We start from the raw sequence: 25,097 nt of genomic DNA, 5'->3' as shown, positions 1-25,097 counted from the left end.
CTTCTCAAGCAGACTGGACAACAAAGGTCCTGGCTGGCTCTGGGCGTAAGGGCCCCCTCCTCCAGGAAGCCGCCTCAGATTTCTTCTCCAGGTCCCCACTGCATCTGACTCCCGTCTCGCCTACCTCCCTCTGCACGCCCGATGCTTGCACTCCGTGAGATGGCCTGTTGGATAAACCAATGAGAAGAGGCGTTCACACTACAGAGGGATACCGCTGTGTCCACAGCAGGAAAGGGTTGGGTGTTCCTCATTCTGGTGTCACCAGGGCCTGGGACAGTGCTCTGCATACAGCAGGTGCTAAGGGTTGAATACATGTGAAACATAGAAGTGGTGCCAGAAAATAAGGTCAACGATGGCTTCTCTCTGAAGACAAGCTTATCCCCAATTCCTCTTGGTCCCCCTGTGCCCCAACTCCTGGTAGAGGGCCGCCCTCCCTCTGTCCTAACCCCTCAGCCCAGCCGGGCCCAGGAAACCATTTTTGCACCACTGGAGATAAATGTCGCTCCCTTTCTCTGTTACCAGGACATTGTTGGGGCCAAACAGGAGGCGTGTGCCTTCATGCTCCTTTCAAGAGCAGCCTGGCTGTCCTCCAGCCTGGAGAAGGTGATACGGGGAGGGGCTGACCGCAGCCATCACGGGCAAGCTCTGCAGGAAACTGCAGTGGTGGCATCTGCTCATCACAGAAGTGCTGCGTTCAGGCTTGAATGTCAAGGGTATGGGTTGTGTGGTGTGAATGGATGAGAGAGTGAACGCGTGTCTGTGGGGCTGAGTGTAAGTGTGAAGGCATGGCTCTGCGTGTAAACGGGTGTATGCACATAAAGACAGGAAAATATCTAGATGATGACGCATCAAAATGATCTGTGAGAAGGAGAATCCAGATTTTTTTATTGGCTTTTATGCTTTTCTGTATTCTAACTCTCTATACTCAGCCTTTACTTTTAGTATCAGAAAAGAGCGAAAGAAGTTTTTTAAGTGATGCAAAAGGCAGAGAACAGATGGCGAGGAGACAGGTGTGGCTCCATGGGAAGCAGTGGGGAGGTGGGCTGCAGGTCTGCTTTTTGGGGGGGCCCGTTTAGGTAACTCTCTGTTCCCACAGGTCCTCTGGCCCAGCCCAGGGCTCCACCCCGAGGGGCAAATGTACAGCTTCTCATGTCTTCACCTCCACCTTCCTTCTCACTCAGGTGCAAGCCCTGCCTCCCTCTGCCCTCTGGCAGGGAACCCCCTGTGTCGCCAGGCCTCTTCCCTGGAGCCACCACATTCTCTCTGCTGTGGAGAAACTGGGGTCTGAGCCTCCCCAAGCCGTGGCTTTTGGGTTATGAGTCAGGGGGCACCCAGGAGCCTGGATAATCAGGGCCGAAAGACATTTGCCTATTACACCCAGCCTCACCCCTGCATCCTAGGCCATCCGTTTGCTGTGGTAACAAAGTGCCACAAGCTGGTGGCTTGAAGCTACAGGAATGTATTGTCTCACAGTTCTGGAGGCCAGAAATCTGGGTGTTGACAGGGCCATGCTCCCCCGAAACCTGGAGGGGAGAATCCTTGCTGGTCCCTCCCAGCTCCCGGTGGTTGCTGGCCATCCTCAGCGAACCTTGGCTTAGAGCACATCAGTCCCATCTCTGCCTCTGTCATCACGGGGCCTTCCCACCTGGGTGTCTGTGTCTTCACACAGTGGGCCTGTGTGTGTGTGTATGTGTCTCCCCCTCTTGTAAAGGGCACCAGTGATTGCATGAGCCCCCCCCGCCCAGTATGATGTCCTCTTAACTCATCACATATGCACTGACCCTGGTTCTGAATCCGGTCACAATCTGAGGTACTGGGGCTCAGGACTTCAGCATAAGTTTTTGGAGGATACAATTCAGTCCAACCTCCAATTTGTAGGTCCCCTCCAGGGGTGGGGAGGGTGCCATGAGCCACAGGGACCCACCGTGCAGGACTGAGGGTAGGTGTGAAGAGTGGCTCTTCTGAGAGCAGGTGCCGCGGGGGCCGGGGGCCTGGCAGGTTGGCCAGACTTGGGCGCTCAGTCTGAGCAAGAGGCTTGTGGCCAGCAGAGGCCTGGACAGGTGCCTCCTGGCCAGAAAGGGGCAATGAGCCCAGAGACCATGAAGGACTTGAAAGCCACACAGCGGCAGAACCAGGGTGGGCTGCCACCCATCACACTTGCGGGCCTCTCTCGTTCTAGACATAGAATGGTTTGGAAAAAAAGGGTTCCTTGCAGAGGAGTGCCTGATGGAAAAGGGGACAGAAGGCAGGGGCAGGAAAAAAACAGTCACTACTGGAGTTCCCATCGTAGCACAGCGGAAACAAATCTAAGAACCATGAGGTTGCAGGTTCAATCCCTGGCCTCGCTCAGTGGGTTAAGGATCCGGCATTGCTGTGAGCCGTGGTGTAGGTCACAGACATGGCTAGGATCTGGCATTGCTGTGGCTGTGGTGTAGGCTGGAAGCTGCAGCTCTGATTGGACCCCTAGCCTGGGAACCTCCATATGCCATGGGTGCAGCCCTAGAAAGCAATAAACAACAGTCACTACCCCCTCCAGGTGGCTGCTAGGCCTCACTTTTACTGTGAGGATGAACCAAGTTTCAGAACCAAATAGCTCACCCCAGTGGCACGACCCACCCGCGCCAGGCTTGGACCTGTCACCTGTCAGAAAGCCACACAGGTGTCCTGGGGGGGAGGGACTCTCCTCCCTGCACCCGCCCAGAGCCTTGCCAGGGGAGCAGGACCCCATCTCAGAGACACCGCCCGGTGCCGAAGGGACGAGGGACCCGATCTCAAGGCCGCTGGGACTCCAACATCTGAGAACATTTATTTTCTCCTCTGGGACTCTGGTGAAGAAGGCCGGCTTCACCAGACAGGCAGAGTGGGGACAACCAGGGCAAGGTCTGCACCCTCTGGGCCTGGCAGAGGGAAGCCAGGGACAGACAAAACCCGCGGGGCTGCTGGCCCTGCAGGAGGACAGGAGAGGCGGTGGGCCACCTTGGAGCCTGAGGTGGGAACCCTCCCCCACGGGACAGAAGGCGACCTTCAGAGGCCTGGGGAGCAGGCTGAGGGAAGGGACAATGTGCCTGGGGTTCACTGGCCTCTGCAGGATGTGCCTGGATACCTGGGACAGGACAGTGCGGGGGGACTGGGCACGGGGGCTGAGCAGGGCTGCGGCAAGGCCTGGAAGGGCTGGAGCTGCGGGGAGGTGGGCACACTGAGCTCCAGAAACCCAGAGCCTGAGGTTGATGGAGAGCTCGAGGTGGGAGAGGATGCCGTGGCAGCAGATGTGCTGGCTGTGTAGTTGGGCATGGTCCCCCGCAGAGTGAGCCGGCCCTGCTGGTCCAGGACCTTGTGCATCATGAAGTCAGGCTGCTGGGTGGGCGCCAGCTCCTTGAAGTGCAGGCTTTGGTAGATCTGAGGTGAGATCTGCAAGGAACAGAGCAGGAGAGTGTGGGGGACACCCAGGACCAAGAGCAGGTGCAGGGGCAGGATGGGCCCTGGGGGCTTCCCATGCAGAAGAAATCTCCAGAATGCCGAGCTGATGACCACACCCTGCCAAGCCCTTCAGCCCACTCTGTGCCAGGCCCCAGCACCCAGCCCTCCTCTAGTGCTGGCAACAGTCCCGTGAAGGCAGCACTAGATTGTCCCCAGCTTAGAATGAAGCCTCAAGCTGGACCCCAGTGAGGTTGCGATGCAAAAAGCTCCCCAGAGGTGCCCCCACCTCTGCCGTTAGTACTCGCCCTTTGCTGGAGATGAAGCCCATCTCCAGCAAAGGGCAGGGATGCTGAGCATTCCTTCTCTGCATCGACCTCTCCCCAGCCCAGGACCAGGGGTTAGCTCGCTCATTCTGAGTCCCCACCACAGAGCAAGGGGGCTCCTTAGAGCCCCTAAGCCAGATGAGGAGGGAGAGGCTGGGATCCGCCCAAACAAGAGGCAGGATGGGACACAATGCTGGTCTTTCCCAAGGCCCTGGCTCCTTTCTCTCCCAAAGGACAGGCCCCCTTCCATTCCCTCCGTCTCTTACTGACTCTGGCACCATGAGGCCCTGTGTCTGCTCAGGAGTAGCCTGCAGTATGGAGACAGAGTTGCTAACAAACAGATTCCGGAAAATGCTTTGAATACCCATGGATGACCTCCTCCCACAGGCTCAATGAGGTCAGTTCCAAGGACTGTGTCCTTGGCCTCAACCAAGGCCTTGGCAAACAAACCAGGCAGACCCGCTTCATCCCAGGACTGTGGGTGGCCCAGAAACCTGTTAAAGGATGGATGTGCACCTCACCCCCACCGGAGGGACAAATGGGCACAAGAGTGACCCCCGACGGAGGACGGATCCCCAGGCTCCAGCCCTAGCATCTCGGGGAGCTGGCCTCCCACTGGCTCACCTGTTGCTTCATCCAGCCAAACTGCACATTGGTCAGCAGGAGTCGGGGACTCCGTGACCGCTCCTTGCGCTGGTACACGGCTCCCAGGACCTTGCTCACCTGTGGGAGTCGTGGGCGAGGGCCAAGGCTTGGGACTGAGGGCCAAGGGCTCCCCTCCACCCGCTCCCTGTGCCCCCGCAACCTCACCTGCTTGCCCTTGGACTCCCACTTGTACCAGCTGTTCTCAATGTCTTCCGGGGAGCGCTCTCCAGCCCACGGGGATGTCAGGGTTATCTTCTGCAGCCTGGCCCAAGCCTCGGCCTCTGTGTCCGCCTTCCCATTCAGGAGAGCCATGAGGGCCACCTGCTCCCGCTGCTGGTACACCAGGACCTCGGCAAGATCCCGCTCCTCCCTGATGTGAGGGGCTTTCCTTCATAAGATGCCCTCTGCACCACGAGACGGGACAGCCCTCCCAGGAACAGCAAGATGGTTTCTCCCCTTCTGGGCCTGATCTTCTCCAACCTTCTCATCCCTCCCCTGAGGCCATACAGCCCAGGGCCCATCACTGAGAAAGTGTTCAATTAACACTAGCAGAGACCTGCTTATACTGGCCCCCCAAAAGCCCTGCAACCCTTCCTACCACCCTATGTCCTCTTCTGTGGGCCTGAAACCCCGTCCTCATCTTTCCTGGGCAGCCCCTGGTAGAACACTTAAATACCCTCACCAGCCCAGCCTCTGCCTGGTTTGATATCTCCCCAGAGAACTATAAAGATTCATGTCGATAGGAGCATGGGAGCCACAGGAGTCTATGTGTGCCTGGCCAACTCCTACTTACACGTCAAAACCCAACTCCAAAGCCTTTTCTCCTGTGAAGCCTTCCTTCCTTGCTCTATCCAATCAGATGATTAGTCTCTGAGCCACCCCTGTTCTTAGGAGTCTCTTCACTTATCACATTGAACTGCAGCCATAGGTTTGCATGTCCATCTCCCCAAGGGGACTGTGAGTTCTCTGGGGCAGGACCTGTGTCTGGATTACTGTGGATGTCTAGAACCTAGCACAGGGCCTGGTCGTCAGCAGGACCTCAGTAAATTTTTTTTTTTGTCTTTTTAGGGCCGCACATGCAGCATATAGAAGTTCCCGGGCTAAGGATCAAATCAGAGTTGCAGCTGCCGGCCTACACCACAGCCACAGCAACACTGGATCTTAGCCACATCTGTGACTTAGCCACAGCTCACGGCAACACTGGATTCTTAACCCACCGAGTGAGGCCAGGGAATCGAATCCGCAACCTCATGGATACCAGTCGGATTCTTAACCCACTAAGCCACAGTGGGAACTCCTCAGTAAATATTTTTTGAGCCCAGATTTATCTGAGACTTGGTCAGAAATAAGGGTAGAGCAGAAGTAAAGGAGGAATCTGTAAAGGAAAGAACAAGAAGCAAGCAAGCAGCCTGCGCCCCTGATCAGAGAAATAACACATGTCTCTTCAGGACTGGAGCCCTGGGCACTCCCCTGCCGGGGCCTCTGGCCACACAGAAAAGGCCTCTGCAGGGAAGCCAGCCCTGGCAAATCTGAACTTGGTTCTAGGGCAGGGTCCCATCTAAGAACTTGAGTTTTAATGTTTTCTGATTTGCACTGCTCAGTCTTGCAGCTGATCTGGGCTGGAACAGAGCCTCCGGCTCCTAGGCCATGGCCACCACCTGTGGAGTCAAGTTGCCTGCAATTCCTAAGCCTGTGGCCTTCTGCGGGCCCTACTCAAATATGCTCAGCACTACCCAAGTCAGGGGGGCCACCTGGGATCTGGAGAGCTCCCAGCATCCCCCCGCCAAAGCCTGAGCTGACCAGTGACCACTGTGATAACTCACTGAAGCTGGGGATGGAAGGCGTTCTCAGCAGGGTCTACGCGGTCACCCTCCTCCTTCAAGCTTTGTCTTAGTTCATGGTCACTAATCATCGGGGCATCCTGCAGCCTTTTCCAAACATTCAGGCCAAATGTCCCTGTGATATAACCAGACCCAGTTCAGTACCAAGGACTGGCCTCCCTCCTCTGAACATTCTGCCCCTCACCATCCACCCTCAAGAGGCAGCCGGCAATCCCGTATCCCTGGCCTACACCTTATTATGCCCATCGTGTGCCAGGCTTTATGCCGGCTACTCAGCAAGCATCTGGAGGAGTCAGACACCAACCCTAGGATGTACCTGGAGCTCAGGCCTAAAGCATCCTGCCCCACAGGTAGGCTGAGATGGAGAGAGTACTACGTACTGACGGAAGGATCCTCAGTCAGGCTTTAAGCAGTTCATGTGTAAAATGGTGAGGGCGCAAGATTCTCAGGCATCTACCAGATGTGAGATTAGGAGAGGGTCTGGAGAGGAAGGGGGCTGGAGTGGAAAGTAAGAAGTGAGAACAGCGAACCATGAGTTCTGCGTCCAGGCAGGTATAGGGAGTTGTAGGCCATTCTCCTGCTGCAGGATTATTTTTAATTAAGAAAAACAAGAGAGGTGTGTTATAAGGTCATCTTTTTAAAAAAATTACTGAGAAAAATGAGATATCACCTCACATGTGTCAGAAAGGCTATCATCAAAAAAAACCCCACAAATAGCAAATGGGCGAGGATATGAGAAAAAGCAGCCCTCATACACAGTTAGTAGGAATGTAAACTGGTGCAGCCATTGTGGAAAACAGTATGAAGTTTTCTCAGAAAACTGAAACTGGAACTACCATATGACCCAACAATTCCACTCCCAGGTATATATCCAAAGGAAACAAAAGTGTTCATTGAAGGAGTTCCCACTGTGGCTTAGTGGGTTAAGGACCCAGAGTAATCTCTGTGAGGATGTGGGTTCAATCCCTGGCCTCATTCAGTGGGTTAAGGATCTGGCATGGCTACAAGCTGTGATGTAGGTTGCCAGATACGGCTTGGATCTAGCGTTGCTCTGGCTGTGGTGTAGGCTGGCAGCTGCAGCTCCAATTAGACTTCTGGCCTGGGAAATTCCATATACTGCAGGTGCATCCATAAAGAGAAAAAATATATATATATATAAATTTAAAAAGATAAAGGCACCCAATGCTCATAGCAGCATTACTTACAATCGCCAAGATAGGGAAGCAACATAAGTGTCCATCAACAGATGAACAGATAAAGATATGGGCGTGTATGGGTGTGTGTGTGTGTGTATTACTCATCCATAAAAAAGAAAGAAACTGCCATTTGCAGCAATACGAATGGACTTGGAGAGCATTATGCTAAGTGAAATAGATCAGAGAAGGATAAATAGTATATAATACTATATAGGGAGTTCCCGTCGTGGCTAAGGGGAAACAAATCCAACTAGGAACAATGAGGTTGAGGGTTTGATCCCTGGCCTTGCTCAGTGGGTTAAGGATCCGGCCTTGCCATGAGCTATAGTGTAGGTCACAGACGCGGCTCGGATCCCGTGTTGCTTTGGCTCTGGCGTAGGCCAATGGCTACAGCTCTGATTCAACCCCTGCCAGGGAACCTCCATATGCCATAGGTGCAGCCCTAAAAAGACCAGATTCTTTCTTTCTGAGGCAGGAAAGAAAGAATCACAAAGAGATGAGTAGGAGGAGGGCGGGACTATAGCATAGTCAGGAAACACAACCCCAGCTGGGCGACCCCCAAGTGGAAGAAATACCACAATCACAGAGATCCTCCCCAAGGAGTGAAGGGTCTGAGTTCGACACCAGGCTCCCTAGCCTGGGGGTCCTACGCTGGGAAGAACATCTGGCTTTGAGGACCAGCAGGGCATGTGTTTGGGAGAGCTGGGAGGTGGGGGCCATAGGAAACAGATTCTGTTCTTAAAGGGCACAAGCAAAATCTCACACGCTCTGAGTCCCAGCTCTGAGGCAGTCGTTTTAAAGGAGCCCTGGGTCAGAACCAATTGCTAATCTTGGAAAGCCTCTCAGAGAGGCAGGCGGCAACTGGGATGCCCTCTGAGGACATAGGTGCGGATGGCAGCCACTTGGGGCAACTTGTCCTATCATGATAACACTGATGCTGGCAAGCACATTTTTTTTTAATGGCTGCCCCTGCGGCATATGGAAGTTCACGGGACAGGGACTGAATCTGAGCCACAGCTGCAGCAAAGCCAGATCCTTGTAACCCACTGCACCAGGGCTGAGCTGGGGAACCTGGGTCTCCAGAGCAAACCGAGCTGCTGCACTTGGAATCTTAACCTGCTGCACCACAGCAAGAACTCCTGGCAAGCACCATTTTTAAATCCTCCCTCTAACCGATTAACCCTGGAGGCTTAACCACTCTGCAGTGGGACAGCATCAGCCTTGAGGCCACCCCCATCCCCAGGACATACAGATATACAAGAACTCACCCTCACCTTCCAGGAAACTGGCAACAGCCTTGCATCCACGAAGGCTACCCAGCCAACTGCATGGGAAGCCTACCCTGCCCTCCAGAGAGAGCACAACTGCCCTGTGAGGCCTAGCTTTGCAGCCAACCAGCCAGGAGCCAGCCCCGCCTACCAGTGAACCCAGAGCAGTTGGCCCCCCACAAAAGAAGGGCACACGTAGCTCACACAGGGACTCACATAGCACACAGCACTGGTGACCAGAGGGGAGATCATACAATGTTTTCTTTCTCTGACTCATTTCACTTAGCATTATATCCTCTTGTTAGCACAAGTGGCAAGATTTCCTTCTTCTTATGGCTGAATAGTATGTCATTGTGTATTTGTATATGTGTAATTATACACACACATACACTACTATACATACATATATGTTATATATGACATTATGTGTCACATATAATTGATCACATATATATCAAAATTTCTTTTTTTTTTTTCCTTGTCTTTTGTCTTCATAGGGCTGCACCTGTGGCATAGAGAGGTTTCCAGGTTAGGGGTCGAATCAGAGCTGTAGCTGCCGGCCTACACCAGAGCCACAGCAGCACTAGATCTGAGCCACATCTACGACCTATAACACAGCTCACAGCAACACTGGATCCTTGACCCACTGGTAGAAGGAGACATCTATAAAACATACAACTGTAAAAGGACTCGTATTCATAAAATATAAATAACTCCTATAAATCCAAAAGAACAAAATAACTCAATAGAAAAATGGGCAAAATACCTGAACAAGCACTTAGAAAAGCAATACAGCCAAGTGATCAATAAATGTATAAAGAGATTTGCAGCCTCACTACTCTGCAAATCAAATTAAAACTACAGTGAAATGCCACTACTTATTCATCGAAATGGCTAAAATTTAAAGCACTGACAATACCAAGAGTTGGCATAATTACGGCACAATAGGAGTTACTGTATATTGCTGGTAAAGAGGGTAAACTGATAACCACTTTGAAAGATTATTCAGCAGCATTTACTGCGAGTGAATGTGTATGCTCTGTGGTTCAGGAATTCCATTCTTAGATATACATCCAATAGAAATGCACATATCTGGAGTTCCCTTCATGGCTCAGCAGTTAACGAACCCAACTAGGATCCATGAGGATGTGGGTTCTATCCCTGACCTCACTCAGTGGGTTAAGGATCTGGTGTTGCCATGAGCTGTGGTGTAGGTTGCAGATGCAGCTCAGATCCCACACTGCTATAGCTGTGGTGTAGGCCAGCAGCTGTGGCTCCAATTCGACCCCTAGCCAGGGAACTTCCACATGCCACGAATACAGCCCTAAAAACCAAAAAATTTAAAAAATTAAAAAATCTGTGTAAGAATATGGAATTCCCAATGTGGCAGTGGGTTAAGGATCTGGCATTGCCGCAGCTGTGGCATAGGTTGCAGCTTTGGCCCAGATTTGATCCCTGGCCCAGGAACTTCCATATGACGCAGGTGCAGCTGCAAAAAGAAAAAAGAAAAATGTTCACAGCAGTGCTACTTTTAATGGCCTGAAATAGCCCCGGTGCCCAGACAGATAAATGATGGTGTATCAACAACAGAATACTACTCAGCAAGGAGAATGAATGAACTACTTCAGCCAACAAATGGCTGAACTTCACAAACACAATGGTGTTTGAGACAAAGAACCCAGACACAAAGGAGAAACTATCAGATGATTCTATTTATACAAAGTTCAAAATCAGACAAACCTAATCTTTGGATTTAAAAATCAGATAGAGATGGTCGGATCAGGGGATGAGGAGAGCCCCCAAGAGCTGGTAATGTGCTGTTTCTTCACACGACAGTGGACATACAGGTAAATGTTTACCTTCTGAAAGTTCACCAAGCTGGACCCTCTTGGTTTGTGTGCTTTTCTTTATGTATGTTATACCTCAACGATTTTTATTTTTTTATTTTTTCTTTTTACGGCCGCACCTGCGGCATATGGAAGTTCTGAGGCTAAGGGTTAAATCAGAGTTACAGACACCGGCCTATGCCACAGCCACAGCAATGCTGGATCCCAGTTGCATCTGTGACTTATGCTGAGCTTGCGGCAACACTGGATCCTTAACCCACCAAGCAAAGCCAGGGATCAAACCTGCATCCTCACCTACACTATGTGGGATTCATAACCCACTGAGCCACAATGGGAACTCCCAAGTTTATTTTTAAAAAGAGAAGGTAATGTACCTTATCAGATACAGGACTAGATACACAAAGGTAAATGTTATTGGGTGGATGAGTGACTGGGTGGATGGACAGTTGAGGAATGAATGGACAGACTGCTGAATGGACAACTGGAAAGACCCAGAGCTTGTAACACGAACACAGACAGCTGCTGCAGCCTGGAACCCTGACCCCATAGGAGATAATGTTTATGCAGCTTATATTCTAACGGGCGCGGGGCCAGGAAGGGCCACGGGGCACAGCCCAAGTTTCAGCAGGATCATACCAATGGCGTCACCAGAGAGTTTCCAAGCTTTGACATTCCGGTCCTGGCCAGCACTGAGAACCAGCTGGAAGCTGTCCACATACAGGATGTCTGCCACACTATCCAAATGGCCCTTCCAGGTAATCAGAAGCTTGGGCGGAACCAGGGAAATGGTTTGACCAGCCACAACCTACAGGGGATGGTACAAGAGAATTAATTACACTAAGACACAGGCTCATCAGAGGGCACCCAGGACTGGAGGCAGCAGAGCCCTCTGGGAGGACCTGGGACACGGGCCAGGGTTCTAGTTCTAGATACATTCCCACATGAACTTTCTGGTGACCTCAGGTAAGTTCCAGCCCTTCTCTGGCCTTTACTGGTCCCTTTAGTAAAATCATAAAAAGCTCTGCATATGACTATATTGTTTACCAGCTGCTTGTATACAGCTTATCCCATTTGAACATCACAACGACCTTACAGGATGTGTGTGAGTCTCACCATCTCCGCAAAGGAGAGATCAGAGATGCTCAGTAACCGTCCCAGAGCCACACAGCTAGAAAGTGACAGAGCTAAACAAGAACCCAGGTCGTCTTCTCGAGTTATTCAGTTGAGCATCGGGTATAAAATAGGGTGAGTCGGGTGGTGATACATCACGCTGCACTAAGAGAGAATTAAACTACTTAACTGGAAAACAAGTGCAAATACCCAAGAACTTTCTGGGAGCTACACGCAATGCAGGCAAAAGTTCCCAGGCCAGGGATCAAACCCAAGTCACAGCAGTAACCAGAGCCACAACAGTGACAAAGATAGATTCCTAACCCACTGAGCCACTGGGGAAATCTCCCAAATCCATTTTTAAATAAAGCAAGATTAATAAAGGGCAACCTATTTTACCATAATCAAGTATGTTAAGTTACAATAATAAAAACTAAATAGAACAACAGAAGACAATAGCTCACAAACCAACCCAAATATATATTTAAAACACTGGTAGATGATGTGAATGGCAGAGAAAATGGTGGTGATAGAGACCAGGACTCAATCGACAGCCCTGGAATTCCTGAAAAACTAAGAAGTGAAACTTAAATCACTGTCCTATACCTTATAACCTTATAAACAAACACTAGAAGGGCTGGAGAATGCTTTTTCAGGAAACCACAGAACATCTAAAAGAAAATATAAGCGACCACTTATCTCTGAATAAGAAAGTGACAGGCAATGGGAAAAATCACAATGGGAATAAAAGATGACCACAAAAAAATTTTTGTAACTTAAAAACTCATCGTAAATAAAATAAAAAGGCATGGAGTTCCCATCGTGGTGCAGTGAAAATGAATCTGACTAGGAACCATGAGGTTGCGGGTTCGATCCCTGGCCTCGCTCAGTGGGTTAAGGATCCGGCATTGCCGTGAGCTGTGGTGTAGATCACAGACATGGCTAGGACCCCGCGGTGCTGTGGCTGTGGCGTAGGCCGGCGGCTATAGCTCCGATTAGACCCCCAGCCTGGGACCCTCCATATGCCGTGGGTATGGCCCTAAAAAGCAAAAAATAACAATAATAAATTAAAAATAATAAAATAAAAAGGCAAATGGCAAATTAGGGGGTAAATATCTGCATCGGGCAGGCAATGACTTAATATCTTTCAATATATATATTTTTGTTTTGTTTTGTTTTTGTTTTTTAGGGCTGCACCCACAGTGCATGGAAGTTTCCAGGCTAGGGGTCAAATCGAAGCTACAGCTGCCAGCCTACACCACAGTTACAGCAATATAGGATCTGAGCCGAGTCTGCAGCCTACAACCACAGCTCACGGCAATGCCAGATCCTTTACCCATTGAGTGAGGCCAGGGATCAAACCTGCAACCTCGTGGTTATAGGTCAGATTTGTTTCTGTGGCACCACAACAGGAACTCCCTTTATATTTTTAGATGATTATACATCATTTGTAAAAGATGGTTACCGCAATAGAAAAATGGGCCAAGGGCATGAAGACGTAATTCACAAAAGTATATATAGCCAATAAAATAAGGAAAGATATTTTATTTAAAGGCAAAAGAAACCATTTGTACCTAAAAATCAACCAAAAGGTTTTTTTCACTTTAAAATGTATGTATTGAATGCCTACTCTAAGCAAGGCACTCTAATAGACCCAGGGGACACTCACTCAGATAAATACTGCTAGTAATAAAAACCTTATGCTGTCAAGGATAAAGCAAGGCAGGCTAATAAAGTGCAAAATTGTATAAACTTTCTGGAATGGGGTTTGGCAGTACACATTAAAGGCCTTAAAGTTATGTTCTTTTAAATACTACTTCCTAGGGATAAATTGCCAGATGTGTACATAACAACTACAAAGATTTGTGGAAAAGAGTATTTGCAGTATCATTTCTATAGCTTTTTTAAGAGAAAAATAAGTCAGTTATTATTGTTGCAGATTATTGCCTATAGCTTTTAAACACAGCTTTATTGAGATTCAATTTGCATAAATTTGTCCATTTAAAGTGTTCAAGTGCTCACTTCCATGGTTTTCAGTATATTCAGAGAGTCTGCAACCAACACCATAACCAATTTTGGACCATTTCATCACCAGTTGACCTATATCCTTGCCAACATTTGGTATTACCTGTCCTTTTCAGTTTAGTCATTCTGGTAGATGTGTAGCAGTATCACATTGTGGTTTTAGTTTGCATTTTCCTGATAATTAAGGAAAGGTTGCACAATCTCATCAGCCCTCAGGGAAATACCAAGTGATTTTTCAACTATGAAAATACATTACCTTCTCAAGAAAAGACATAAATACGGGAGTTCCTCTTGCAGCTCAGTGGGTTAAGAACTGGACTATTATCCATGAGGATGCAGGTTTGATCTCCGGCCTTGCTCAGTGGGTTAAGGACCCAGTGTTGCTGCAAGCTGTGGTGTAAGTCACAGATGCAGCTCGGATCTGGCGTTGCTGTGGCTGTGGCGTAAGCCAGCAGCTGCTGCTCTGAGTCAACTGTAGCCTGGGAATTTCATATGCCTCAAGTGCAGCCCTAAAAACACACACCAAAAAAAAAAAAAAAAGAAAAGAAAAGAAAGAAAGAAAGAAAAGGAAAGAAAAATACACAAATATTTTCATGATTTTTTAAAAAAATTCATGACTTCAGGAGTTCCTGTCGTGGCTCAGTGATTAATGAATCTGACTAGGAACCATGAGGTCACGGGTTCGATCCCTGGCCTCTCTCAGTGGGTTAAGGATCCGGCATTGCCATGAGCTGTGGTGTAGGTCGAAGATTCGGCTCGGATCCCATGTTGCTATGGCTCTGGCGTAGGCCAGCGGCTACAGCTGCGATATGACCCCTAGCCTGGGAACCTCCACATGTCGAGGGAAGCAGCCCTAGAAAAGGCAAAGAAAAGTAAATAAATAAATAAATAAATAAAATAAAAATTCATGACTTCAGGACCTTCATTACAAAGATCAAAGTCCACGGAAGGTGTGTGTGTGTGTGTGTGTGTGCGCGCACGCGCACGCGCGTGTCTGCGAGTGCATGTGGGTATATCTGGTGTGTGCATATTTGGTGCGTTTCACTGGTTAATGGTGACTTCTGGTTAATAGAAACTTTTCCACATCAACCAGACAACCTTGAACAGAAAACATGAAAGATTAGAATGAAAGATTAGAATCACAGTAAGAGAACCATGGGCCCAGCTCATTAATGGGACTCAGAGGCACTTTTCTGAGCAATTGTCCAATAATCTTCCTACCTTTTTCTCCTCTAAGGGAGTGTAGTTTGGGAGGCTGATTTGAATCCGCTCAGGAATTAAGAACTGAAACTTGTTTATTCTACCAGGATGGGTCGGTGGCTTATCAGTAAATGTGCAGTAATCCTTGATGTCCCAGATCTAGGCACAAAGTGTGAATTAACAGCCCAGCACTCCTTGACCCCAACACCAGCTATGGCTCCATGGGCTCCTCCCAGACCCTTTCTCTTCACTTTTGGGGGACAGTTCTGTCTCGAACCTCTGAGATACCCAGACACTCAGGGCCAGAAGGGGCCCAAAGGTTCTTCTACGCCAGACCCTTAGCTGGCAGGTGGGGAGGGTAGGACTGAACTAAGAAGAGGACACTCTTGCTTCATGTCACCACAAAGCACAAAATCAATTCCTGAGACAGCTGGTCACAGACTGCATGGCCTGGGGCAGGGGGAGGGAATGGAGGAAGAGAATGACAGAGCACAGGACCCATCGGGGGATGCTTCTTAGGGCCTCCTGACCAAGGCCTCACTCATTTCCCTGGGCCCATGAGAGCAGGAGAGGCCTTTAAGGTAACCCCCTACAGCTTACTGTTTTACAAGTGAAACTAGTACCCAGAAGGTGTAGGGACTAGGTGAGGACCACATATGGCAAAGGTGGCCAGAGCTTGGCATATGCCAACCCTCAATCTCAATGCCGGTACTTCCTCACCTTGATGTGTCCTTTACAATCCCCGGTGACAAGAATCCAGTCATTTTCATCAGTGGCCATGGCACCCACAACCACGTCCCCTTTGTCTTCAATGTCCACGGGGAACTTTCCCAGCAGGCCTCCGCTGCCGTGGATGGACCAGGCATAGATGTAGCCATCCATGCAGCTGCTCAGCAGGGCAGCCGTGTGGGGCAGGCGAGGCCTGGTCTGTAAGAAGATGATCTGTTTGAGAGAGGTGAGCCGGCTCAGAGATGCTGGGAGTCCGGACAAGGAAACACCCCGCACCCATTGGTGCCCCCGTTTCCTAGACATCCAGAGAAAACTGGGACGGGACAGCAGTCATCCTACCTAGCTGGTGACCAGGAACATCTGGCTGGACTATGAGCTCCTTGAGGGCAGGGATTTGTCTCTTTTTTTGTTTGCTACTTTGCCCTCAGCAACTACAATGCTGCCTAACACATAGTAATGAACCCGTGAATGGTTATTGAATGAAAAAAGTGTGATTCAGCCTAGGCTCAAAGAAGATTTTGTAAGACCAACTCAACTCAAAGTGATTTGGAGAACGAACTCATTCCCCTTCATATAGATCTACAGTGAAATGCCGTATTTTCCAGCAAATTGCCCCCAAAACATATTTTAACCAAATTCTTCCTCAAGCCTTGTTTGGATCACGCCCTTTGCTAAATCCCAGCTCTGCTCACTTTCACCTTACCCAGCGTTCCTGTGGCCCCGACCTGCCTGGCTGGTGCAAGAACAGAGTTGTTTGCCAGGCCCCCACTGGGTGTGAGGCACAGTCAGGGTGGGGAGAATCAGGCCTGGCAGGAGAAATTGGAGGCTTCTCCACTCCTGCTAAGTCAAATATGACAGTTATGAGTCCCCAAAACCTGTTGCCAACAACAACAAATGTTTAATTGCCCTTGTTGTCACGGAGACCCAAACCAAAATGCTCAGCCTGCGTCCTGTTGGCCCAGGAGCCAGGGTCACAAAACCAGGAGTGTCTAAATCAAAGACGACGGGCACCTATTTTCCCACTTTACACAAGTTTACTTTGCACGTTGTACAAAATGTGGATGGCACAGGTGAGGAAAAATCAAAATTACCCACAGAATCCCAATACCAAGAAATAATCACCACAAATATGTGGGTGCAGCCAAACAAAGAAACAAAAAAAGCAAACAGCTGAACTACAGTCTCGGAACACCCCCAGTTTTATCTGAAAACCAGAATCATACCTGGTATATATATATATATATATATAGCATCTAGGCATATAAAAATACATCTCAAAGATATACACTTGGAGTTCCCGTCGTGGCGCAGTGGTTAACGAATCCGACTAGGAACCATGAGGTTGCGGGTTCGGTCCCTGCCCTTGCTCAGTGGGTTAATGATCCAGCATTGCCGTGAGCTGTGGTGTAGGTTGCAGACGCGGCTCGGATCCCACGCTGCTGTGGCTCTGGCGTAGGCCAGTGGCTACAGCTCCGACTGGACCCCTAGCCTGGGAACCTCCATATGCCATGGGAGCGGACCAAGAAATAGCAAAAAGACAAAAAAAAGATACACACTTAATTTTTATAGTAGTCATTATTTATCATAATTTAAGGAAATTTAAAATGTTTTGTCATAAGCATATTCCAGATCATCAAATGTTCTTCTAAAACATGATTCCTTATAGATGAACAGGATGCACCAAAAAGAAGTGCCATGAAGATTTCAGGGAATCATCTTAAAGAGTTTCACTCTATCCGCTGTCCAGGTCCCCAGAGGGAAAGGACTTTGCTGCTTAAGAAGCAGCAGTGCAGGTGGGAGGCAGACCCCTTAGAAGCCAGAAGTGAGGGTCAGCATCAGAGGGGGGCCAGCCTTCAACAGTTACAGCCAGTCACATATGCACACACCCCTCTGCCAGCCAAGGTGCCTGAAATCTCACCAACAGACATTCAGTCCTTTGTGTGCAACTCTCCAATCAAAAGCTCAGTCAAGATTCATGATAGAGATCCATATTACACCCAGACCACTTGGTAACAAAATATTAACAGGTACATATATATATATTCAAACATGTATGTGCACACGTATAGGCACAGGAAAAAAGGAAAGAGAGGCCACAACATGGGCCTTAAGTCATGAGACCTCTGGAGGTTGAGGAAAGAGACAGTCATTCTGTTAGTTCACACTTTCTGATAAGGCTTGAATTTTTCAGTTGTAATGAAGGACATATATCACTTTCTAATCAGAGAAAATGCTCTTTCTTAAACATTAAAAACAAACTCTCCTGTGAGGGCCTTTGAGCCTGCTATTCCCTGCTCTTCCTGGATAACCACAGCCTTCACGCTCTGTGCAGATGCCACCTCCTCTGTGAAGCCCTCCCTGACCACCCTGTTAAAACAGCAGCAGCCTCTCCAGCTTTCATGCCATTTTCTCTACCCGCCACCCAATTTTTTTGTTCTCCACGGAACTCGCTCGGCCTGTGTCCCACCATTTATTTCACTCACTGGTTAATTGTCTGTCTCACCCCAACCAGAATGTCAACTCCACGACGGCACATATTTTTGTCTCCTTTGCTCCCTGGTACCTCCCCAGTGCCTGGCATGTGGTAAATGCTCAGTGAACAACTGCCTTGCCCTGTGGGGACGAAGTCACCAACCCGAAAGGTCAGGCATTGAGTCAGTTACTTTTGGGGGGACTGAAAAGGATGGGGTCCACTGCTTCCAGAAATCCATCTTTTCAATACACTCACACAAGCACACAGCAATGTAGGTACAAGGATGTCCAGTGCCTGCTGCCCACAAAAGTTAAAAACTGGGACTAACCTACTTGTCTCAGTGAAAGACTGGCTTCCTAGTTCCTGATACAGCCAAACAGTGGGGCACTAGGCCATTATTTAGAAGAATTTTCGAACTTAATAAAAGAATAAGTTGCATCTAAATCACTAATGTGAAAATATACCCATAATATACAGTTAAATTTGAAAAGCAAGTAGACATGGCTATGATTTTACATTGCTTCCCTAAAAAAAAAAATATGAAAGGTAAACCAATCTGTTAGTAGCAATTGCAACTACTGCTGTGGCGGTGAGAGGGAATACACGGTGAGAAATAGGGCAGCTTTATATACATTTATTTTTTTCTCCAAACCAACCAGCATTGGGAGTTCCTATTGTGGCTCAGCAGTAAAGAACTCAACTAGCATCCATGAGGACACAGGTTTGATCCCTGGCCTCAACTCAGTGGGTTAAGGTATAGCCACAGACACAGCTCGGATCCCAAGTTGCTGTGGCTGTGGTGTAGGCTGGCAGCTGTAGCTCTGATTCGACCCCTAGCCTGGGAACTTCCATATGCTGCGGATGCGGCCCTAAAAAGACCAAAAAAAAAGAGAAAAGAACTTGGAGGAAAGAAGGTGCTCTCTGCTCTGCCCCAGGACCCAGCCCTGCAAGACACTGCTATCCTGTTCTTGAGCCCCACCCCCCACCCCCGCTGCCGCCCCAGGTCCCCTGGAGCTGCGTCCTGGGGCAATCCTGCTGTGCCCTATGGCTCTGAATTGTATTCTCGCTTGACTCGTGTAAGAATTTATGAAATACAGTCTCTGAATTACCCTATCTTTGAAGATTAAAGCTGGAAAGCGCCTAAGAGGTCACCTCACCCAGGGGAGACAGCACAGGGTGATGCGTCCGGGGTCAGAGGGCAAAGGACCAGAGGAAGGGAGAACAGATGGCCCAATCCCCGCTCACATGTCATGCAAAACTCAGGAGGGCTTTTAACAGGGGGTTCTGGAAATGCCGCCTTTCCTCACCTCCCTAAATGCCCCTACCCCCCGACCCCCGACCCTGGGGAGCTCCTCCCAGACACAGCAGCTCAGCAGCCAAGAGCCTGAGCAGTACCATCATCTCCAACGTGCCTCTCCGGGCCCTGGGGAGAACCAGGCTGGGCCCCGGCCCGCCGCCCCATCCCAGCTGTCCACCTCTGGTTCACAAGCCACACCCTGCCTGAGCCTGGCCAACCTTTTCCACCGATGCACTGGACTGCAGCAACAGCTTCTTGTGGAGCTCCCCCCTTCTTTCAGCCTCTCCCAAAACTGCCCGGTTGCCATGGGGTATTCTTGACGGACGGAGGTTGCCAGTGCTGAGAGGTTTCTGGAAAGCAAAATGGGCCTCCTAGGTCATCAGGAGAAGGTCCCCAGGGAACAGAGGGCTGCTGAAAGAGCGGCCACCCCAGCCCCACTCAGTAGATACACCCTCCAGTGGAAGGTAGATCCTGGGCGTAAAGACACTCAGACGTCGGGGGAAGCGGTGCTCTCTTGTTTTAAATTACCAGCAGCTTCCACTCTCAGGGCAGAGACTGGGGCTGGCCTTCGGGGAAGCTCCCTTCTCTGTCCTGGAAGAGACACGCTGGCTAGAAGGGCAGAGAGAGGAGGGTGCAGAGCCCTTGCTCTAGAAGAAAAGAACGCAGTGGTGCAACGCGGACCCTCCAAGGTGGTGCGAAAGCCTCAGAGTGACACAGGTGCATCCATCTCACAACAGGATGGGTCCGGCAGGTCGTGGAGGCCTAGATGCAGACCGCCCTGCGCCTCGTAAGCGTTGTGTACTTGGGGAAGGTGCGGTTTCTCACTCAAGCCCCAGCTCCCAGGAACAGGAGCCAGACTTTAGTTGCTGAGACAACGTGATTGGTCCCCAGGCCCCTCACAAGAGATCACTGTTTTTGTCTGCCAAGGGTCAGAGGCCAAAGTATCCTGTGTGAGCAGGGAGAGCATGGCTCCCCCTTCTTCTTTCCTCCTACCCTCAAAATAGGACCATCAGTCAAAACTGGAAAGGTTTCTTCTGGGGCAGAGGCCAGGGCTCACACAGGAGAGGGGTGGGGGCTGCCTCTGGGCCTCAGACCGCTGCAGCCTGTTCTCTAGGTACAGGAGGCTTGTTGGAGGAGGCGGGCCAGCGGCTCGTCTCTGCCAGGGTGACATGAGCCCTGCTTCAGAGAAAGGCTTTAACCCCTAGCTGTGATCTCTGGCTGGAATTCCCTCCAGGTCCTGCCCCCGAGCCCGCAGACATTAGGTCTGTACACTGGGAAGGCACTGGGCCCAGGCAGCCATGGGCCCAAGCAGGGAGGGACCCCACCCAGCCCAACCTCCTCAGCCAGCCACCTGCAGGGGCACAGGCCCCGCTGGCTCCTTGTCTCTCAGATGTCTCATCACCGGGGGCGCCGACATCAGGTTCCGCCTCAGGCTGGTATTGGCGGTGACCCTGGCGCTAGAGCCCAGGGGCTGCATGGGGGTTTTGTATGCCCACTTGTGCTCCACATAGGGCTTGCTGAGCCTGTGGCTCTCAGTCTCGCAGTTGGCCATGTCCTGCACCTGTGCTGGGGAGGGAGACACCCCTGAGACCACAGCTCTGAGAGACAGGGAAGCTTCCCCCTGCCCCACACCAACCCTCCTGGCCCTCTGGGGCCCAGAAACCCAGTGCCCTTATGGGCACTGAAGCAGGGCCTGTCCCTGGGCCACCACCAAGTACCAATGGGCGGGAGATGGTTCAAAGGAGGGACTCAGTTCCCCATCTGTAAAACAGATAGCGGTTTCCAAATTTTTTTTTTTTTTTTTTTTTTTTTGGCTTTTTAGGGCCCACCGGTGGCATGTGGAAGTTCCCAGGCTAGGGGTCCAATCAGAGCTACAGCTGCCGGCCTACACCACAGCCATAGCAATGCCAGCTCCAAGCCACATCTGCAACCTATACCACAACACTGGATCCTTAACCCACCAAGCAAGGACAAGGATCAAACCCGCATCCTCCTAGATCCTAGTCAGGTTCATTAACCACTGAGCTCCTCCAAGTCTTTTTGAATTTGTTTCTAATCTAAAGGGAAACTCCAAAGTGTAAAATAGAAAAAAAGTCTCAGGGGCTCCAGGAGAAGTCTCCAAGCATCTCTTCACAACATGTTCAGAAAACTACTGGATGGGGTGACCCCAAAGGCCCCTTCCAGCCTTAATCTCCAACAATGTGGTAATTCAGAGGCTGTATGGACTTCCTAAGTCTTACCCTGAGCCCAGCGAGCCCAGAGCGGTAATCGGTAGCAATGATGGATAAGATGCGAGCCACCCTCAAGGAGAGAGTAATCTCCTCAGGAGAAGAGGGCCAGCACCACTAGGCTCCAGCGTCGGACTGCCTGGATTTGCATCTATCACTTCTTGGCTGTGTGACCTCAGGCAAGATGCTTAACCTCTCTGTGCCTCTTTCCCTATCTACCAAATGAAAATAATTATTTTTAAAAAAACCTACCATCTCCCAACCTCCTCCAGAACTAGTCACCGTCATTCTGTCTACTTCCCAGGGTGCACCCCAACCTCCCCCACACCCCAACCCCAATCACTCCGAGAAGCCCCACGTGATTCTGGCCCAGAGCTGAGAGAGAAGAGTGTGTTCCTGCTGACCATACCCTCTTGGGCAGCAAGGGCAAGGGGCTCCGAGAGGCGTTGAAGTTGAAGATGGGCTTTAACATGCTGATGTTCCAGAAGAGGATGTCCCCGTTGTAGGAGGAGGTCCCGAGGAACTGGTTCTGGTACCTGGCCATGCTCAGGACGTCCTCCGTGTGGAAGGTCTGCCAGTGGTAGCACAAGAGCACCGGCTTGGTCTTGTGGAACCTGCACACCTGGCCGGAGGCAGGAGGGCTGAGAGCTCCGCCTTCAAGGTCTCCTGGGAGAACAGCAAGGCCTCTAGGATTCGGAGCGCTGACTCGGAGGAGGACGCCTCCGGAGGAGGTGAGGAGCAGGGCTGAAGCTCTGCCCTGCTGAGCTCATTTACTAAGCACCTACTATGCACCTCCCTGTCCCGGGGCTTTATAAACACTGATCTTACAGACGTGCCCCATCTCAACACCTGAGTGAGGATTCAGGTTGAAAGAAGGGGAAACCACAGTCCTAGAAAGGCCCTCTGAAGAGGCAGGGGCCGTGCATGTGTTGTCCTTTCTGCATGGAATGTCCCTCCTGCCCCTAGCCCGTCACTGCTTCCCTGAGACCCCCTCCTGCTCACTCTTCAGGCCCCACCCCCCAGGGGCATCTTCACAAGAGTCTTTTTTTTTTTTTTTTTTTTTTTGCTTTTTAGGGCCACACTCGCAGCATATAGAGGTTCCCACACTAGGGGTCAAATCAGAGCTACAGCTGCCGGCCTACACCACAGCCACAACCACAGCAACACGAGATTCAAGCTAAGTCTGTGACCTACACCACAGCTCATGGCAACACCGGATCCTTAACCCACTGAGCGAGGCCAGAGATTGAACACACATCCTCATGGATACTAGTCAGATACATAAATGGCTGAGCCACAGCAGGAGCTCCATGAGCCTTTTCTGATGGTCCCTGGGACTAGATGAGATTTCTGCCCCCTCCCCCTCGAAACCTGTATTTATTTTGCCATAGCACTCCACACACTATCATTACAACTGAAATTATCTGACTAGTGTCTGCCTCCCAGGAGCTCCGGGACGGAGAGGCGTTGCCATCATTCTTGTCCTTACTCATCCCCAGCGCTTAGCACAAAGCCTAGAACACACGGGCTTCAGGGAGCGATGAATAAATGGAGAGGTGAGGAGATGAAGCCACAGACACCACCCACCACTAACTTCCTGCTGGGTGCCCCACCCAGCAGCGAAGCCAGGCATGGAGGAAACTGCCTCGGGTGCAGCTCTCCCCCGTCAGCTGCCCTCCCCTCCCCGCGTGCGCCCCAGCTACGCACATGAAGTAAGTGATTCTCTTACTCCATCCCGTCACGTAGAATACTTTGTTCATGTGGACGATCCCACTAATCTGTTGAAGATGAAAGGAAACAGATCCCTAAGGTACCTCAGAGAAAACGGCTCTAGGCCCCAAACATCTCCCTAACTGGACCAAGAAGCCACAACTCTCCCTGATGGTGAGAAGCCCCTGAGGTCATGAATACCACCAGGGATTTTTCAATTTGCTCTCAGATCACATCATCCACTCAGTGAACTTAAGGAGGCAGACTGGGCAGGGAATTCAAGTCCATCATCTAAGGGGATAGCAGGGAAACAGACAGGGACTTGGCCAAGGTCAAATAACTGAGTGATAGGACCCTGGACCAGTCCTCTCATCCCTGGCTTCTGGCCAAGTGCCCCTTCTGAGTTACCTGAAGAACTAGGTCACACAGGGGTTAGTAATGGGCTCAAGGCCCAAAGCGAGACAGCTGGCTTTGCACGCCGCCACACCCACAGACTGTCCCCATAACCCTGGCAGGCATCTCCCAAAGAGGACTGAGCAGGGGTGGCTCTGAATCACATGACCCTGATGCCAGAAATGCCATCCACAGCTCTACTCTGTCAGGTGAGCAGTGCTCACATACTAAAAGAGCAGGGGTTGCTAATAGTTGTAGTACGCCTACCTAGGACAGGCCCTGTTAGAGTTCCCATTGTGGCGTAGTGGAAACAATCCCTACGAGGATCCATGAGGATGTGGATTCAGTCCCTGGCCCCGCTCACTGGGTTAAGGATCCGGCATTGCCGTGAGCTGTGGTGCAGGTGGCAGACAAGGCTCAGATCTGGCGTGGTTGTGGCTCTGGTGTAGGCTGGCGGCTTCAGCTCTGATTTGACCCCTAGCCTGGAAACCTCCTTATGCCACAAGTGCGACTGCAAAAAGCAAAAAAAAAAAAGGTCAGGCCCTATCTTCATTTATTTTATGCAAGAGAACACAAAGGCTCAAGGGAGGCATGAAGCCAGGCAGTCCATGTGCACAGGCTTTCAGGGAGGCGTGAAAAACAGTGCGTCTCAGGGTCACGGGAGCTGTGAGGGGCCCCAGCTGAGGGACCAGACTGACCTCCATCTGGTCCGGGTTGGGGAAGGTCAGCAGGCATTCGCCAGCGGCGTGGTTCCACATCTTCACGGTGCCGTCCCGCAGACCCGTGAGCAGGCACCCCTCTGACTCGTCCAGGGACATGGCGGTCAGCTCCACGTGCTGGTCACCAGTCACGGAGAACTCCATCCTCCTCCTGCCCGACACGACCTCCCACACACTCACCACGCCGCTCAGGCAGCCGCTCACCACCTGTGGGTGCACACAGCCGGGGGTCCCGGAGGAAAGAGGACCCCCACTCCCAAGGGCAGCCTCCAGCTGTCACGACTGGGGGCAGCCCAGCCACCACTCCACGCTGAGAAGACAGGTGTTTGGGGTCCTCCTGCTGCAGGATAAGCTTTTTTTTTTTTTTTTTTTTAAGCCTGCGCTTATGGTATTTGGTAGTTCTCAGGCTAGGGATCGAATTGGAGCTGCAGCTGCCAGCCTACACCACAGCCACAGCAACACCAGAACCGAGCGGCGTCTGTGACCTACACTGCAGCTCAGGGCAAGGCAGGATCCTTACCCCACTGAGCGAGGCCAGGGATCAAACCTGCATCTTCATGGACACTATGTTGGGTTCATTACCACTGAGCCACAAGGGAAACAGGCCTTCCTCTGCCCCGGGGCACCAGGCAGTACAAACTGACACCATTTTTTTGAAGGAAAGAGTTCAGGAAAA

The 25,097-nt window shown here is 50.7% G+C and overlaps 1 protein-coding gene across 19 annotated transcripts in view; it reads right to left on the bottom strand.

Moving 5' to 3' along the window:
- Window positions 1–2,781: 2,781 nt before the first annotated feature.
- The window catches only part of EFCAB8 (EF-hand calcium binding domain 8), a 58,432-nt gene continuing 36,116 nt past the window's right edge, over window positions 2,782–25,097 (bottom strand). For 5 of the 19 annotated variants that reach the window (XM_021078077.2, XM_085003552.1, XM_085003557.1 and 2 more), the window contains 11 exons: window positions 24,401–24,628; window positions 23,307–23,377; window positions 22,009–22,213; window positions 20,723–20,932; window positions 19,590–19,721; window positions 15,593–15,814; window positions 14,894–15,031; window positions 11,174–11,342; window positions 6,209–6,341; window positions 4,365–4,755; window positions 2,782–3,408 (listed from right to left, as the gene is read on the bottom strand). In XM_021078077.2, coding sequence (XP_020933736.2) covers window positions 3,073–3,408; window positions 4,365–4,755; window positions 6,209–6,341; window positions 11,174–11,342; window positions 14,894–15,031; window positions 15,593–15,814; window positions 19,590–19,721; window positions 20,723–20,932; window positions 22,009–22,213; window positions 23,307–23,377; window positions 24,401–24,628 — 2,235 coding nt within the window. In that variant the 3' untranslated portion in view covers window positions 2,782–3,072. Of the gene's footprint in view, window positions 3,409–4,364; window positions 4,756–6,208; window positions 6,342–11,173; window positions 11,343–14,893; window positions 15,032–15,592; window positions 15,815–19,589; window positions 19,722–20,722; window positions 20,938–22,008; window positions 22,214–23,306; window positions 23,378–24,400; window positions 24,629–25,097 lie in introns of those variants that run through there. The other 14 variants (XM_085003550.1, XM_085003551.1, XM_021078079.2 and 11 more) reach the window with 11 other exon arrangements.

This window comes from Sus scrofa, chromosome 17, assembly GCF_054392235.1.
Source record: "Sus scrofa isolate SSC_HxYL_T2T_F1_AM1 chromosome 17, Sscrofa_HxYL_maternal_Yorkshire_Landrace_v2.0, whole genome shotgun sequence".
NCBI lineage: Eukaryota > Metazoa > Chordata > Mammalia > Artiodactyla > Suidae > Sus > Sus scrofa.
Note: the sequence above shows the minus strand (reverse complement) of the source record. Positions and strands in the feature narration are given on the sequence as shown.